The sequence below is a fragment of the Typopeltis vanoorti genome, chromosome 4 (assembly GCF_054136105.1).
Source record: "Typopeltis vanoorti isolate ZY-2024b chromosome 4, IOZ_Tvanoo_1.0, whole genome shotgun sequence".
Classification (NCBI taxonomy): Eukaryota; Metazoa; Arthropoda; class Arachnida; order Uropygi; family Thelyphonidae; genus Typopeltis; species Typopeltis vanoorti.
The window spans coordinates 143,371,463-143,386,918 of record NC_143552.1 but is presented as its reverse complement, the minus strand read 5'-3'; the positions used below and the strand labels follow the sequence as shown (position 1 = coordinate 143,386,918).

Below are 15,456 nucleotides of genomic sequence, written 5' to 3'. Positions count from 1 at the left end.
TGTCGGGTTATCGGTACGAAACAATCACAAGGTAAGAATTCGCGGTCAAAGTGTGTTCAATGGGAATGAGAGAATCCAGTGATATCCATAAGAACAATTTCCATACCAAGATACTGCCAACTGTGTCATCTGGTTGCCGGAAACATGCAGGCTAACCAGGTTGATCAAATTGTTTTCGCTCATGAGTGCATGTTCTAAGTTTATCTAGTTCAAGGAATAAGTTAACAAGATCATATGTAATTTTCATTTTCCAGTAGCTCAGAGTGTTGACCTGTGTCTCCTCGCACCAGTTATTTATTGTGCAGACCAGGACATATTTCATTGTTTCAGTAAGTTATGACAAACATTGAAAGGTAGCGTGTTGTAGAATTTTTGTTTGAAATTTTCTGTTTCAATAATTTTCGATCAGACTTCGTGTTTGTCAGCATGAATGTTTTCTTTTTTTTCATAAATATTGGAAATAAGATTTTGTGGTTCTGAATTGTCATCTAATGATTCATCTGTAATTTCCATCATGAAAAAATAACAACAAAAGTTTCACCAATTTTGTACGCCACCAAATTATAGCGTTTCATAAAACAAAGAACAAAATCTGTTCTAGCACATAACACACACACACACACACACACACACACACACACACACACACACACACACACACACACACACACACACACACACACACACACACACACACACACACACACACAAGCGATGGTGCCTTGTGTTTTCGCTTCATTAACTCAACTGCGAACAAGAAGAAAAAAGTTGATAGCCTAATAAGCATTTAACCAATTTCAGTACGCTCCGCTAATATCCAAAGCGTATCTTCTCTAAAGGCTGCAAATTAATCAAAATAACACCACAGTTCCCCCAAATGACGCGTTTGCATTGTTTTTAAATAAGCTGCTCATCAATTACTCTCCTGTCTGTGTTACTCTTCAAATAGCCCACCCTTTTTCAAATCAGATGTGATTTAATAATCCCTTAAAGCTACTTTAGAGTGTTATTTTCCATGGCTAAAATAGAAACAATGAACAAAAGAGACAGCATCATAGCTGTTTACAACACAGACAGCGCTTGTGTTGCTTGCGTTTATTATTTCAGTTGAAAGTGAATAAAAATATTACATAAGTTGGAATGAAAATTTCAATAATTAATATAAACCATAACAATTATTTCGTGCTTCTAATAAACAAAAGATTGTAAACTAAAAGAAAAATAAATAAATAAACTAAAGGTAACAAAATAATAAACATGAGCTATATCTATTTAATCTTCAGACAGTTCTGGTTAAAGAAATAAAGGGAAAAGTCTTAATCAAAGGCACAAGAAAAAAGCAGAAAATAAACAGAAGATACAACAGTATTGCTTAAGAAATATAACGGCTAAAGGGTTAAGAAAAGGCACAGTCATTAAAAGTATTGAAAAGATACATTCATTGGAAGGCAGCAGTTAACAAACTATAAAAACTTCAGTAAGATGAACAGATGGAAGATTTTTTTTTTGGTTTTGGGGATTCGATAAAATTATAAATAATAAAATCCGCAAATGATGAACTGAGCCAATCATAAACTAATTGGATAGACAAGGACCAATCGGACCTCCGCGCTATGGAATGAAGTAAGAAATGTAGATTCTCATAACATTTTGGAAATAACAGGACCAAAAAAGCAAGAAAAAATTCTTTGTTTTCTTTATGAGGACGTTCCTTTCTGACTCAGAACGCCGTCCTCAAAGAACATCACATGGTAAACTGGCCAACCTCCTCCATGCCCTACTTAAAAAAGAATTACTTCTACAGGAAACCAAGGAATGGTCCTTGGTTATATAAGGAATGTTATATATGTTAACTAATGACATCTAAAGTCATTAATTGACATATATAACATTGAAGACCTGTCATATGCTAGCAATCACATACAGAGTTTACTCAACAATGCAGAGAATGCACACAACATGCCTAATAATACACGTGATTAAGCTATCACGTGTATTATTAGCGGCTATTGAAAAAGTTTTTTTTTTTTGTCGTTTTTTTACTTATGTTATTAGCAACTTCCTGGAGATGGTATTAGTCATATAGACAGCGAAACATGTTGAGGAAATACGTCTAGTATAAATAATAAAGAAAAACATACGTGTCAAAATCTCAGTATACATACTGTAGTTACTATAATTGTTAGTTTTCATGGGGTCAACGTCCGTTGTGTTTAAAATGGAATTTTTATATGTAAACGTTGAATTTTGAAAACACAGAAGTAGACATTACACAAAATTGAATATAAATAACTACGGAATAAAGTTATTAGAGAAGTGAGACAATTTTTTGTTGCACAGAAAAAAATAGAAGATCCTGAGTTATTCATAAGTGTATTAACTAAGAAATAACTTCATATATCAATAAAGAATTTTAGGAATTAGAACATGACCTTGGAGGACGTAAGAGGCGGGAAAGACTTTTATTGATTGAAGTATAATAACGCTATAGTCATGTGAGTTGTCGACGGATCAATTTCGAGACTTGTTTTGGCCACAAAAATAATAGCAAACCGAATTCCCAGGCTGTACCAATAGAAGTCATTTAATTGGTTTTCGTTGCAGTTCTGCTTCGACACATCGTTCAAATAGACATTGGAAAAATGAGTTGAAAGAGCGAAGAGTGAAAGAGGATCTCATACGGATTTCAGAATAGTCTAGCACAAGATTACGTCAACACTCGCCTTTTTTTTTTTGGACGGTTTTCTAGTAGACAAATATAGTGTTTAATTTAAGGATCAATGAACGAAATTGGGAGCAAACATACCAAAGAGGTTCAAAACGTGACTTTATCATGTTTCCTACCGTTTCGACGATTGGCACCATTCTCTAAATTTATTGGAAAGAATTGAAAAGTGTTAGCAAAAAAAAAAAAGACCTACAATAAGACACTAGGAAATAGAAACTAATCTTTCACTTGTCAATACCATCTTCAAGAGACTAAACTTTAAGCTGGTTTGTTTATTATTATATCATGTTTTGCTACGATCAGTTTATTCATCTAAAATAAATGATCTCTTTGAATTAACTTCGTCATTTCTCCTTTAGAATAACAGATATTAGTGGTTTTTATCTGTATATATTTCTCATAAGTACATTACGTGTTGAAATAGTAGCGACTGTTTTTAAATCTAGTATATCAGAAAATATGTCGTAGATCTTTCCAGGTTCATGTTAAATATATACTGATAACAAGTAACCTTCGCAGAACTATTCCAGGAATAATCCTAAGTCGCTCGAAGCAAAAGGCTTCCTCACTGCCATGTCAACCAAAAGAATAAAATTTCTGTGCGATCACACACAGACTATATTTTTTTCACAAACATTGAGAGTTTATCTGTTTAAGTTGCACATTAATACTTATTGAAACGAATGAAAATAACTTTTCTACAATTCTTATTCTTATAAGGACTGGCTTAAAGGGGCGAAGCAAGAATGCTTTTCATCTTCCCCGTTATCTGTAGAGGACAGTATACGGATAAGATGTTATTGAGCTATTAAAGCTGTGATCATGGCATGAGGATAACAGCAATAGCTGAGCCTCAGTTAGAACTTCAATGGGTATAGCACTGCCATCCATTACCAACCTTTTCTACAATCTATTCTACAACTTCGGGTCTATTAAAATTATTTTAAAAAAGAAAAGGTGTATCTTCGAATGTTATATAATTAATATTTGTTTAATATTTCAATATTTAATTAACATTTAAAATTAATAATAAATGTAAAATATTTAAAGTTTTAAAAATTAAATAAAAATATTAATTTAATTGTTTCATATTAAATGAAAAACTATTACATACAGTCCCTTAAACTATTAGACTCTTCTTGAGAGTCTAATAGTTTAAGGGACTGTTGACAATGGCAATTACAACACGAGCCAATTATTTGCACTGTGAACCAGTATAAATGTAGATACTAGAATTCTTTAGAACACACACACTTTTTAATCATTATTTACATTCAGCTTCAATACAGAGGTTAAAAACAGGAATTTTCTATGATGAATGAGTTTTTCTATGTTTTCTATGATGAAGATTAATCCAGAAGATATTTTTGAAAATAGGACTGGTGGTGGGAGGACTAGGGACCATGCATGGAAGCTGGACAAGAATGTGGTTGACAAGGGTGTTAGAGCTAGGTTTTTTACTTGGAGAGTGGTGAATGAGTGGAACAAGTTTCAGTTAGGGTAGAAAAAAGGCCTTACCATTAATATATGTTATAAATCTATCTTAAGATTTTTGTAAGTAGTATAAATAAAATTTAATTAAATAGGAAACTGTATAATTAATAAGTAGAAATGATTAAATAAACACTTCTATTGAATTTCCACTTCTTTGTCATGTCATTAACTTTCACTTTTCATTTGCAAAAAATTATGATCAATTATTTGGCGAAGTAAGATTTATTTAATATAATTTTTGTGTCTTTATCCATAATCTCTCATGAAAGATTCTTTCAGTCCTTTTTTATGTTAATTTACAGCAGATGAGACGCAGTCAATTCATACGCTAAAAATAAACACTATTCTTAAAGTTCTTAAAAGAACTGGGAGATGGCCTGAGTCCTTGACGCTTTATCCCGTCATCTGAATGAAGAAATTCATTCAGATGACGGGATGTGGATGGGGTGTTATTGAGCTAAAAGCTCTAGTCATGGCTGGGTAACGGCAATAACCGAGCCTCAGTTAAAACTTCACTGCTACACCATTGCCATCCGTTACCCTGATTAGTAAGTAAAGGGTAAAATCTCAAAAAATTGGACGATCTCTAGGCCACTCCATAGTGGGCGAAGGACCGTCCATGTCTCAGCGTTGGTTCCACTCATTGACGGCCGCCCCGTCCTAGCACCCCGACAGGCTCCCCGACTACTGAGCAGAACCGCTCAAATTCCGAGGAAAATAATTCACCGACAAGAACCCCTCAGCGGGCCTTGCCGGAGAACACCTTCCCCGGAGACTCAAGGTGCTCCCTTAAGGCAAAAACCCTAAGGGAGCGAACTCAAAAACTCACACCCAGGATAACAGCAACAGCCGAACCTCAGTTTACTTCCTCGGTTCAGCATTGCTAATTGTTACCCTGGAAGTCCTGATTAGTAAGTAAAGGGTAAAATCTCAAAAAATCGGACGATCTCTAGGCCACTCCATAGTGGGCGAAAGACCGTCCATGTCTCAGCGTTGGTTCCACTCATTGACGGCCGCCCCGTCCTAGCACCCCGACGGGTTCCCCGTTTAAGCAGAACCGCTCAGCGTTGGTTCCACTCAGTGTTGACCGCCCCGTCCTAGCACCCCGACGGGCTCCCCAACTACTGAGCAGAACCACTCACATTCCGATTCCGAGGAAAATAATTCACCGACAAGAACCCCTCAGCGGGCCGTGCCGGAGAACACCTTCCCCGGAGACTCAAGGTGCTCCCTTAAGGCAAAAACCCTAAGGTAGCGAACTCAAAAACTCACACCCAGGATAACAGCAACAGCCGAACCTCAGTTTACTTCCTCGGTTCAGCATTGCTAATTGTTACCCTGGAAGTCCTGATTAGTAAGTAAAGGGTAAAATCTCAAAAAATCGGACGATCTCTAGGCCACTCCATAGTGGGCGAAAGACCGTCCATGTCTCAGCGTTGGTTCCACTCATTGACGGCCGCCCCGTCCTAGCACCCCGACGGGCTCCCCGTTTAAGCAGAACCGCTCAGCGTTGGTTCCACTCAGTGTTGACCGCCCCGTCCTAGCACCCCGACGGGCTCCCCAACTACTGAGCAGAACCACTCACATTCCGATTCCGAGGAAAATAATTCACCGACAAGAACCCCTCAGCGGGCCGTGCCGGAGAACACCTTCCCCGGAGACTCAAGGTGCTCCCTTAAGGCAAAAACCCTAAGGTAGCGAACTCAAAAACTCACACCCAGGATAACAGCAACAGCCGAACCTCAGTTTACTTCCTCGGTTCAGCATTGCTAATTGTTACCCTGGAAGTCCTGATTAGTAAGTAAAGGGTAAAATCTCAAAAAATCGGACGATCTCTAGGCCACTCCATAGTGGGCGAAAGACCGTCCATGTCTCAGCGTTGGTTCCACTCATTGACGGCCGCCCCGTCCTAGCACCCCGACGGGCTCCCCGTTTAAGCAGAACCGCTCAGCGTTGGTTCCACTCAGTGTCGGTCGCCCTGTCCTAGCACCCCGACAGGATCCCCGACTACTGAGCAGACCGCTCAAATTCCGAGGAAAATAATTCACCGACAAGAACCCCTCAGCGGGCCCTGCCGGAGAACACCTTCCCCGGAGACTCAAGGTGCTCCCTGAAGGCAAAAACCCCAAGGGAGCTAACTCAAAAACTCACACCCAGGATAACAGCAACAGCCGAACCTCAGTTTACTTCCTCGGTTCAGCATTGCTAATTGTTACCCTGGAAGTCCTAAATAGGACTGAAAACAATTTTCAGACATCATGATCATTATGAATAGTCCTTATAAGGACTGGCTTAAAGGGGCGAAGCAATATTGCTTTTCATATTCCCCGTTGTCTGTAGAGGACAGTGTAAGGAGAAGGTGTTATTGAGCTATGAATAAAGCTCTGATCATGGCAAGAGGGTAACAGCAGTAGCAGAGCCTCAGTTAGAACTTCATTGGATACAGCACTGCCATTCATTACCCTCCAAGGGTACCAATTTTAGTCGCCTCGTACGACATGCATTAGCTACATTGGTGCTATTCTTATCCCGGCAACCACACGGGGATATCATGATGATCATTATCTTACAGATTTAATTATTTTCATATTTACTTATTTATTTTGCATTATGCTGTACTGATAAAACTTATAATTATATACTTAATTTTTAAAATTAATTTGTTTTACGGGTATATTTAAGATATATTTATAAATTGCAAAAACTTTATATATGTATAATTGAATAAAATAAATTATTATAATTCAGTTTTTAAAATACTTGTCTGGAGACAATTTTCAGACAATATGATCAATATCTTACTGATTTAATCATTTTCATATTTACGTATTTATTTTGCATTATGCTGTACTGATAAAACTTAAAATTATATGTCATTTTTAAAATTAATTTGTTTTATGCATACATTTAAGACATATTTATAAATTGCAAAAACTTTATATATGTATAATTTAATAACATAAATTATTAAAATTCAGTTTTCTTTTTAAAAATACTTGTCTGCTTCTGCTTTTAAACAATTATACCGTCGATACATGACAGATAATAATGTATTTATTTTTATGGTCATTAATCAGGCGGCATTTTTATAAAAATATAGGTTTTTTTTGTTACAAATGATTATAAAAATGTAGATTTGTTTATTATATCATGGTTTATGCTATCATTTCATCTTTTTATTCTGTTGAGACATCCTCTGTTAGATAGCGAAGTGATTGTAATTATTGTTGAAGCAAATCCAATTCAACAAACAAGGCTATTCTTATTTCAAATTAAAATACGTTAATGAAAAACATATCCTTTTCATTTTACAAACAAGCAAAATGTAATAATATAATGATTTTATCCTTGAAACACGAACCAAATTAATAATATATCATACTTGAACAGTTATTTGAAATTTAAATGACTGTTCAAATAGTATTTCGGTGTTTCACTGCTCACGAAATTGAATTTTCTACGTTTTACTATTCGCTAACATTATATTGACTTCACGTATAATCGTTACAACGTGCATAGTTCGTTTGTTCGTAGTGACGTCACTAGATAAATATAGTAAGTGTAATAATCGCTTTTGGTTGTCGCCTACGTCCAGACTTTAATAAAATCAGGGATGGTTCCGGCGAGATCAGCCGATTTGCGAGAAAGGTAAGCCTAGAAGTACTTCATTTACCCTTAACGACACAAAGAGAAGGAAATTATGGCCATATTGTTAAAAATTATGAGAGTTCCTCGGTTATTTCGCTATTCTCCCTTTTCATAAAACGGATAAGATGCACAGCTTTCTTGTAGAGTGAAAGAGAGAGAGAGAGAGAGAGCAGATTGCTTTTGGACGTTGAGTATTTTCGTGTGCTTACAGCCAGGACATTTTGTTTAACTTTTGACTTTAATTTTCTAACATAATAGAACATGCACTTTTCTATTCGTTTACGGACTTCTCTTTTATATCATCTCTCGTTTCCTTTTCGATAAGATAATGCACAATAAGAGCGAAGGGGGGGGGGGAGTAAGAGAGTAAATTTACTTCAACAGAGACAGTATTATTAAAAGAATTTTTTTTGTTCGCTTTTCATTGCATATTTTAAGCCTTTATTAATATTCAGATGTGAAGATTAAAAGGTTCTTTTGTTTTATGAAGCTATCTAATTAGCATGTTGATTGTTAGCTCCGCTATCCACCTTGTGCTTCGCTAGATGCGGTACTTTCATGAAGTTATAGCTACAGTCGCCTCTAGCAGCTTTATTAAATGGCATGGGAAGGCCAAGAGTTAGTGTGTGTGTTCGGTTAACAGTGCTGCTTTGGTATGCCTGCTACGTTAACTCATTTTCGTCCTCTTTAGGAGATGGTAGAAAAGGAATGAAAATTCACTCGAAGATTGTACTTGAGAAGTTCACTGTTATAATTAATGAAATTATGTTATTCTTAACAGCTGAATCGCAATGCCAAAAGAAAGAAAAAGCAAGTCGGAGAGAAATGGAGAGAGAGGGGGGCGGAGAGGGAGAAGGAGACAGAGGACAAGTCAAGAACAAATGGGAGTAAACGCCATTAAGGACTGTAATGAACACAGGGTGCCTATAAACAAGGAAAGGGTATGGTCAATAGAGCAACTGCAGCGGTCATCAGCATGTGAGAAGGCTCAAGCAAAGACGCAATAATGTCCTCCATTAATCACACTAATTCTGGACTCTCCCTTCGCATCCCGTCACAGTGGAACAGGCAAAATGCATTTTCCTTAACTAGTAGGTTTTTAACCTATTTTCCCATAACACAAGTCATTTACCCAATTTGATCTCTCCGTCCAGTTTTAGTTCACTGTTATCGAGGTAAATGAGGAATTATAACCGTGTAAAAAAGACATACATGGCAGATGTTTTCTGTAATGTAATCAGTTCTTCTCTCTCTATCTCTCTCTATTTTTTTATGTATTATTCATCTCGATAAAACACACTAATTCTGGATTCTCCTTTCGCATAGATTTGAGTAACTGAAACAAAATATATAAAATTTATATTACAAAAAAGGACTATAAAACATAAAACCAAACAAAAAGGTGCGAAATAAGAAGAAGAAGAAGAAGAAGAAAAGAAACCATAGAAAGAAAGAAATGAGAAACATATCCTTCTCTTGTTACAGAAAACAGTCAACGTTCATTAGAATCTTTCTCCACCCCTACATCTAGTTTACGGCTGTCATATTATATGGAGGATTGATCTCAATGGATGTTGAGTCGGATGTGTGAATTTGCACAGTAGGGTGAATATTTGGATGCATATGCAGAGGATGTAGCTGCTTGATGTGATATGAGGGATGGTACAGGGTGTTCGGGATAAATTTGACATATTTATAATTAATTATATTTTTCCGTAAGTTACATGTATTAACACACACTTCTCTTCATTTAAAAGTTTGGACCCTTCTTCATTCATATACAAGATGTCAGAAAGGATGGATAGCTGGAACCCACCTGAATCATGGAAGAGAATAACTTGTATCATGATGATTCGTGCCCGCCATCAAAATAAGGATATTACGACTGCTGCCCAATGCTCCCTGAATACAGTAAAAACAATCAGGCATGAACTAGAGACTTGCAATGGTGACTACGAGGATGTAGCAAGAAGAAAGATCCCTAGCAGACGATCTGATTGCGTTCGTACAGCAGAATTCCTCGCAAATCTGCAGGAACAGGTGTTGAAGAACCCTGGCATTGGAATTCGGGCTTTGTTCGTGGAGTTGCTAACTGTAGTCAAGCCCTGGATAACAAGGGTAGCCAATGGTAGGCCGTATGTATGGCAGCAGGATTCGGCCCCTTGCCACACCTCTGGGAAAAGTCAAAAATGGTTGTCTGAAAATTTCTACGACTTCACCAGTCCAAATGTTTGGTCTCCAAACTCCCCAGACCTTAACCCCATGGATTATTTTGTATGGGGCGCAGTTGAAAAAGACACCAATCGCACTTCCAGTAATACAAAAGCCCAGTTAATGGATAAAATTAAAACAGTTTTTGCGGCCCTTCCCAGGCGACTGTAGCATCAGCTTGTTCGAGGTTCCGAAGCAGAATTGAAGCTGTGATCGATGCTAATGGTGGTTATTTTGAGTAAATCTTGTTGATAGTATTGTAATTAACTCTGCCTGTAATGTTTTTTGTCAATTCATTAAATTTAATAGATACAAAGAAGATTTTCTTTTTCCTTACGAAACTGTCAAATTTATCCCGAACACCCTGTATATTTCCTTGATAGAGAAGCTACAGAAGACACAAAAATGCAGGTTTATGGTAGATTTCACTAGTAAATTGGATTCTTGATTACGTTGTGATATCTTGAAAGACTGTTTGAGGGGTTCCGCTCCAGCTTCCTTCCCAGTCTCCATGTAGGAAGAAATAAACTGTTGACAAGTTATGGAACTTATATTTTTGTTTGAAAACACTCTTTTCTAATACAGATTAATGGGATGTTATAGTCAGAGTTGTAAGTGTCTATATTTTTCTAGAGTTCATGACCATCTCAGTAGAACATAGGTAGTTTGAAAGGCGATAGCGTTTGATAGAATATGGATAACTCTAATTCTTGATGGATTTTATTGAAATGTGTTCAAGAGTGGTTGCATACGCATCTATTTCATCGAAAGTTTGAGAAAGATGATTCTGATTCTGAGAGATTTAATTTTAGTGTTATATGAAGATCATACTATCTTTAAATCTGTATACTCTCAATATAGTATAAAATGTGGAGAGTTTTGAAATTTGTTATTATAAGACGTCATATCAGAGGCTTATCCTTTAGCGACAGTGATAAAGTACTTCATTATCCAAATTCAACTTAATGCGTATGTATGAGGGTCAATTTCCAGTTTATTAGTGGCCTAAAGTAACTCGGAAAAAATTAGTTACATATTTAGTCTCTAGAGTAGGATTTCCAACAGACTAGATAAAAAAGGCATAAAATACAAAATTAAAAATATATGAAATCAATAAATATAGCACAAATGTACTATAGGTTTAAGAAAATCTCTCCTGAGTAGGAGCAGCATAAACAAAAAGAGGCAGTATTATCAACGGATGAAAATGTAAAATGCCACGTCCACAAAAAAAAAAAGAAAAAAGAAGAAGATCCAGTCCGCTGTCAACAAACATTCTTTAAACAAAGAGTGTAAAGAATCTATACTAAGTTTAAGTTGGTAGCAACAAACAACAAAATAAAATCGAAAATTGATACAAATTTTCGATTTTATTCTAGGAAAGTTGAACATGAACTAAGCATCAATCGTGAAGATCAACAGTACGGATTAAACTGGTTGAAAAAGCATCATGGCTCATTTATAGTGCGTTAGAAGTTCCTGATCTGGAGCGGGTAGAGTGTGAACCTTCGGTCGTAGCCTAAAAGGATAAACACTGATGGATATACAGTTATTCCGATCTCAACTATAAAACGCCTCTGTCACAAACTGAAAAGTAGGAGACGTCAGGTATTATGGACCATTCTTCTTTCAACATGATCCATATTATCATAAGCTAGTGAAGACAATGCAATGTCCAGAGGGTTCAAGTAAAGAAAGTAAACATTTATTTTCAAGTAAATAAAAGAAGAAAGAATATCTGTATATTATCTGAATATTAGAGAGATAGATAGAGAGAGAGAGAGAAAGAGAGGAAACCTTCGCAGTAGATATGAAAAATAACAACTGGTTTAGGCGTGAAAACTGAAACCTGAGAATGTGGAATGAGGAATGTAATTTATAAATGAAAGAAAATTAATTAAAAATTAATATTAATTAGTATTTAAACAACTATAGGCTAAAAGTATCACATTTCATCATTTCGCTAACCGTATTTAGTCATCTCAGAATACTTTACACTTCAAACTTTGTGTACTCTCTTAAACTCTCCATAAACTCTCTTGTAGTCAAGAGAGTTTATGGAGCTAGAACTTTTCTGTTAAATCTATTTTTTTTTTCTATGCATGTAAAACCAAGAAATTTCCCTGAACAAGTGCCCACTAACCCACTACTCTCCTATCGTGAGCAGTGATCGACTTTTTCAAGAACAAGGAGAAGAAACGGTCCTTGTCAATGATTGTGCAATTAGCAGTGGGTACTCGAAGTTAATGATTTCTCCGTACACTGAGAAGGTAGGTACTCTAAAAAATAAAATAAAAAAGTAAATGCTCGTCATTTTCGGAAAATTGCTTTACTTTATGAAGAGAACGAGTGATGTCGGAGGTTTCCATGGCACATTTCCAAGCTGGGATCTTTCACTAACAACAGTGTTATTCTAATGCATCTCATTAAATGCCTATGAACCGAGCGAGATCAATCTGCGCATGTGTAAAAACTTAAATCTACAGAACTGCTACTCTGTCTTTACTAATAAAAAAAAAAAGAAAAGAAAATGGGGGTTTTCATGATCTCCTTTTTATTAACGATAACCAGATGTCGAAATCTATGAAATATTACATCTGCACATTACTTTGTATTAGTTCTAGAAGGAAAACTAATAGCCACTAGAGGGAGTTAGTTTCTTCATAATTCTCAACTAAGATTGTTTTAATCTAGAAAAATAAGAAAAAAAAATTTAAACCTTTAAGTGCATTCTCTGTCTTCGTATATACTCGCTTCATATTCGATGTAGAAATAGTTTAAGATTTATTTATACGTTATCCAATAACAAAGAACAATTCGCATTGGCATTTTATACTTTATTTTTAGTTAAAAGAGATTTATGATAGCAGCTAATAAAGTATAGCTAATTTCGCTATTTCAGTAGAAATAATACATGTTGACTTGCACAATATCATTTTGAGGACCACGAAAGGAAACACCCAATCTTGGAAATCTGTTAACGATGGAAAATCTACTGTCACAGATTTTGACAATTTTTTACTCTTGTAAAACAAACAATAGTCAGAATATTCATGTAATTTTTATATAACTTCCGCACACGAAAGTTTTTTTGTTACGCTAAGATTTTGTTTAGTGTATTTATTGTTTAGTGAGGTTGGCTTTGTTTGAGATTTTGGTAGCAAAAATCAATATCAGGAAAGCAAATTTGGCTTCCTTTGCTTCGAAAATGTCGATATCTCATTTTAAAAAAGCATTCGTGTTTTATAGAACAAACTATCCTTGAATGGGGCATATTCTTGAATGATTCTGTTTTTTTTTTTTTTTTTTTTTTTTTTTTCCCGAACAGATTTCGAATAAAAGATTTCTCTAACCGAAAATACACTCATTAATATTTGTAAATCCATCAATCTTAATAGAATTATTATTATTATTTTTTTTTTGGTAATGAAAAATCTTGAAACAGAGTTTACATCAATCCCGTTCTTAAAAGAACTGGGAGATGGACTGTCCTTGACACTTTATCCCGCAATCTGAATGAAGAATATCTGTGTGTATGTGGTGTTATTGAGCTAAAAGCTCTAGTCATGGCTGGGTAACGGCAATAGCCGAGCCTCAGTTAAAACTTCATTGGCTACAGCATTGCCATTCGTTACCGTGGAAGTCCTAAAAAGGACTGGTCGAGTAACCTACCCTCTCATCAATCACGTCCTTATTCTTATAAGGACTGGCTTAAAGGGGCGAATCAAGAATGCTTTTCATCTTCCCCGTTATCTGTAGAGGACAGTGTAGGGATAAGGTGTTATTGAGTAATTAAAGCTCTGATCATGGTAGGAGGGTAACAGCAATAGCCGAGCCTCAGTTAGAACTTCATTGACTACAGCATTGCCATCCATTACCCTCCAAGGGATTGGATTGAATGAATCAATCACCGTATGTGTAAGTAAAGGTGATATCTCAAAAATATCGGACGATCTCTAGGCCACTCATTCGTGGGCGAAAGATCGTCCAAATCTCAGCGTTGGTTCTACTCAGTGAAACTCGAGTACCGAGCAGAACCGCTCATATTCCGAGGAAAATAATTCACCTGCAAGTACCCCTCAGCTGGCCGTGCCGGAGAACACTTTCCCCGGAGACTCAAAGTGCTCCCTTAGGGCAAAACCTAAGAGAGCGAACTCATTAACCCAGGATAACTGCAACAGCCGAACCTCAGTTAAACTTCATTGGTTCAGCATTGCCATCCGTTACCCTATATGGGCATCTCATATAAAATCAGTTACCGCATCTCACGGTCGATTGATTCCGAATCCATCAATCACGTTTAATTGTTTGAATTTTTATAAAAGTCCATTTTATTAGAATATTTATGGTGTGTAATACTAACTTAATTTATTCTTCTTTCATTTTGGTAGTAGGCTCAAGAGAGAGATATTGGAAACTAATTTGAAAACAAATAAAAGAAATAAATAATATATTATTAATTTAAAGACTAGCTATAGTGAATTTCAGGCGTTATCTATTGAATTTCCTTCCAACCTTGACAATTCCCTTTGCAACAGTATTCTGGATTGATCTTATATCGCAAACCTTTCAAAGAAATTTCATTTTATACGACACAGAAATAGAAAGAAAAAGAAATAATCAGACTTTCTACTCCTTACTAAAACCATAAATTTTAATAAATATTACAGACATAAACCTTCTTTTCCAGAAATAATAACTTTCGTTCCCCATTTCTTCCACTGTTCGCGATGTGTATTCCTAGGTATCCACACAGACTGATTCATTTTACATAACAAAATGAAAAATCCCATTTTCTCATTTAAAAAAAAAAAAATCTATTCTCATGCACGCGTGTTATATTATTTTTTTTCCTTGTGCTTTACTCAAATAATTTTGATCAGATGCAAAATTTAAAGCGTTATACAAAAAAAAAAGATGGCAAATGACAAGAAGAGAAGGAAGAATGAATATTAAAAATTCTCGGATGTATAAATCTTTTATTCAGATCTGAATGGAAGCAATCACTCATGAAACTTGGAGCAAATATAGGAAGACCAGAAAATGGTTAAATTACTGCTTGGTTATATCTTGAAGTTGATTGATAGTTTGAAAGATGTAACTCATCATGTTTTATATGTGGCTAAGAGGAGTATCGATGTGCTAAATGAAAAAGGTTCACGGAAATTACATAGAATAATACTATTCAGTTACATATTCTCATTACGATGCAAAATATCGCTGAAATAAAATATTCATTTCACCTTTTCCGAGGACTCAATTTTTTTTTTTTTAATTGACTTATCAGTTAATGTTTATATGAATGGTTACGACTCGTATTAAATCCAGTTAAACATAATTAATAAACTCCCCATAACCAATGCTCAATAATAAAT

General features: G+C 35.7%; 2 protein-coding genes across 2 annotated transcripts in view; one reads left to right on the top strand and one right to left on the bottom strand.

Annotated features, from left to right (window-relative positions):
* The window catches only part of LOC150107730 (protein amalgam-like), a 347,148-nt gene that overhangs the window by 25,342 nt on the left and 306,350 nt on the right, over positions 1-15,456 (bottom strand). The gene's annotated exons all lie outside the window — the stretch shown is intronic.
* The window catches only part of LOC150107731 (uncharacterized), a 32,107-nt gene that overhangs the window by 7,254 nt on the left and 9,397 nt on the right, over positions 1-15,456 (top strand). The window contains exons 2-3 of the mRNA XM_090391599.1: positions 7,834-7,870; positions 12,197-12,351. Coding sequence (XP_090247725.1) covers positions 7,834-7,870; positions 12,197-12,351 — 192 coding nt within the window. The remainder of the gene's footprint in view (positions 1-7,833; positions 7,871-12,196; positions 12,352-15,456) is intronic.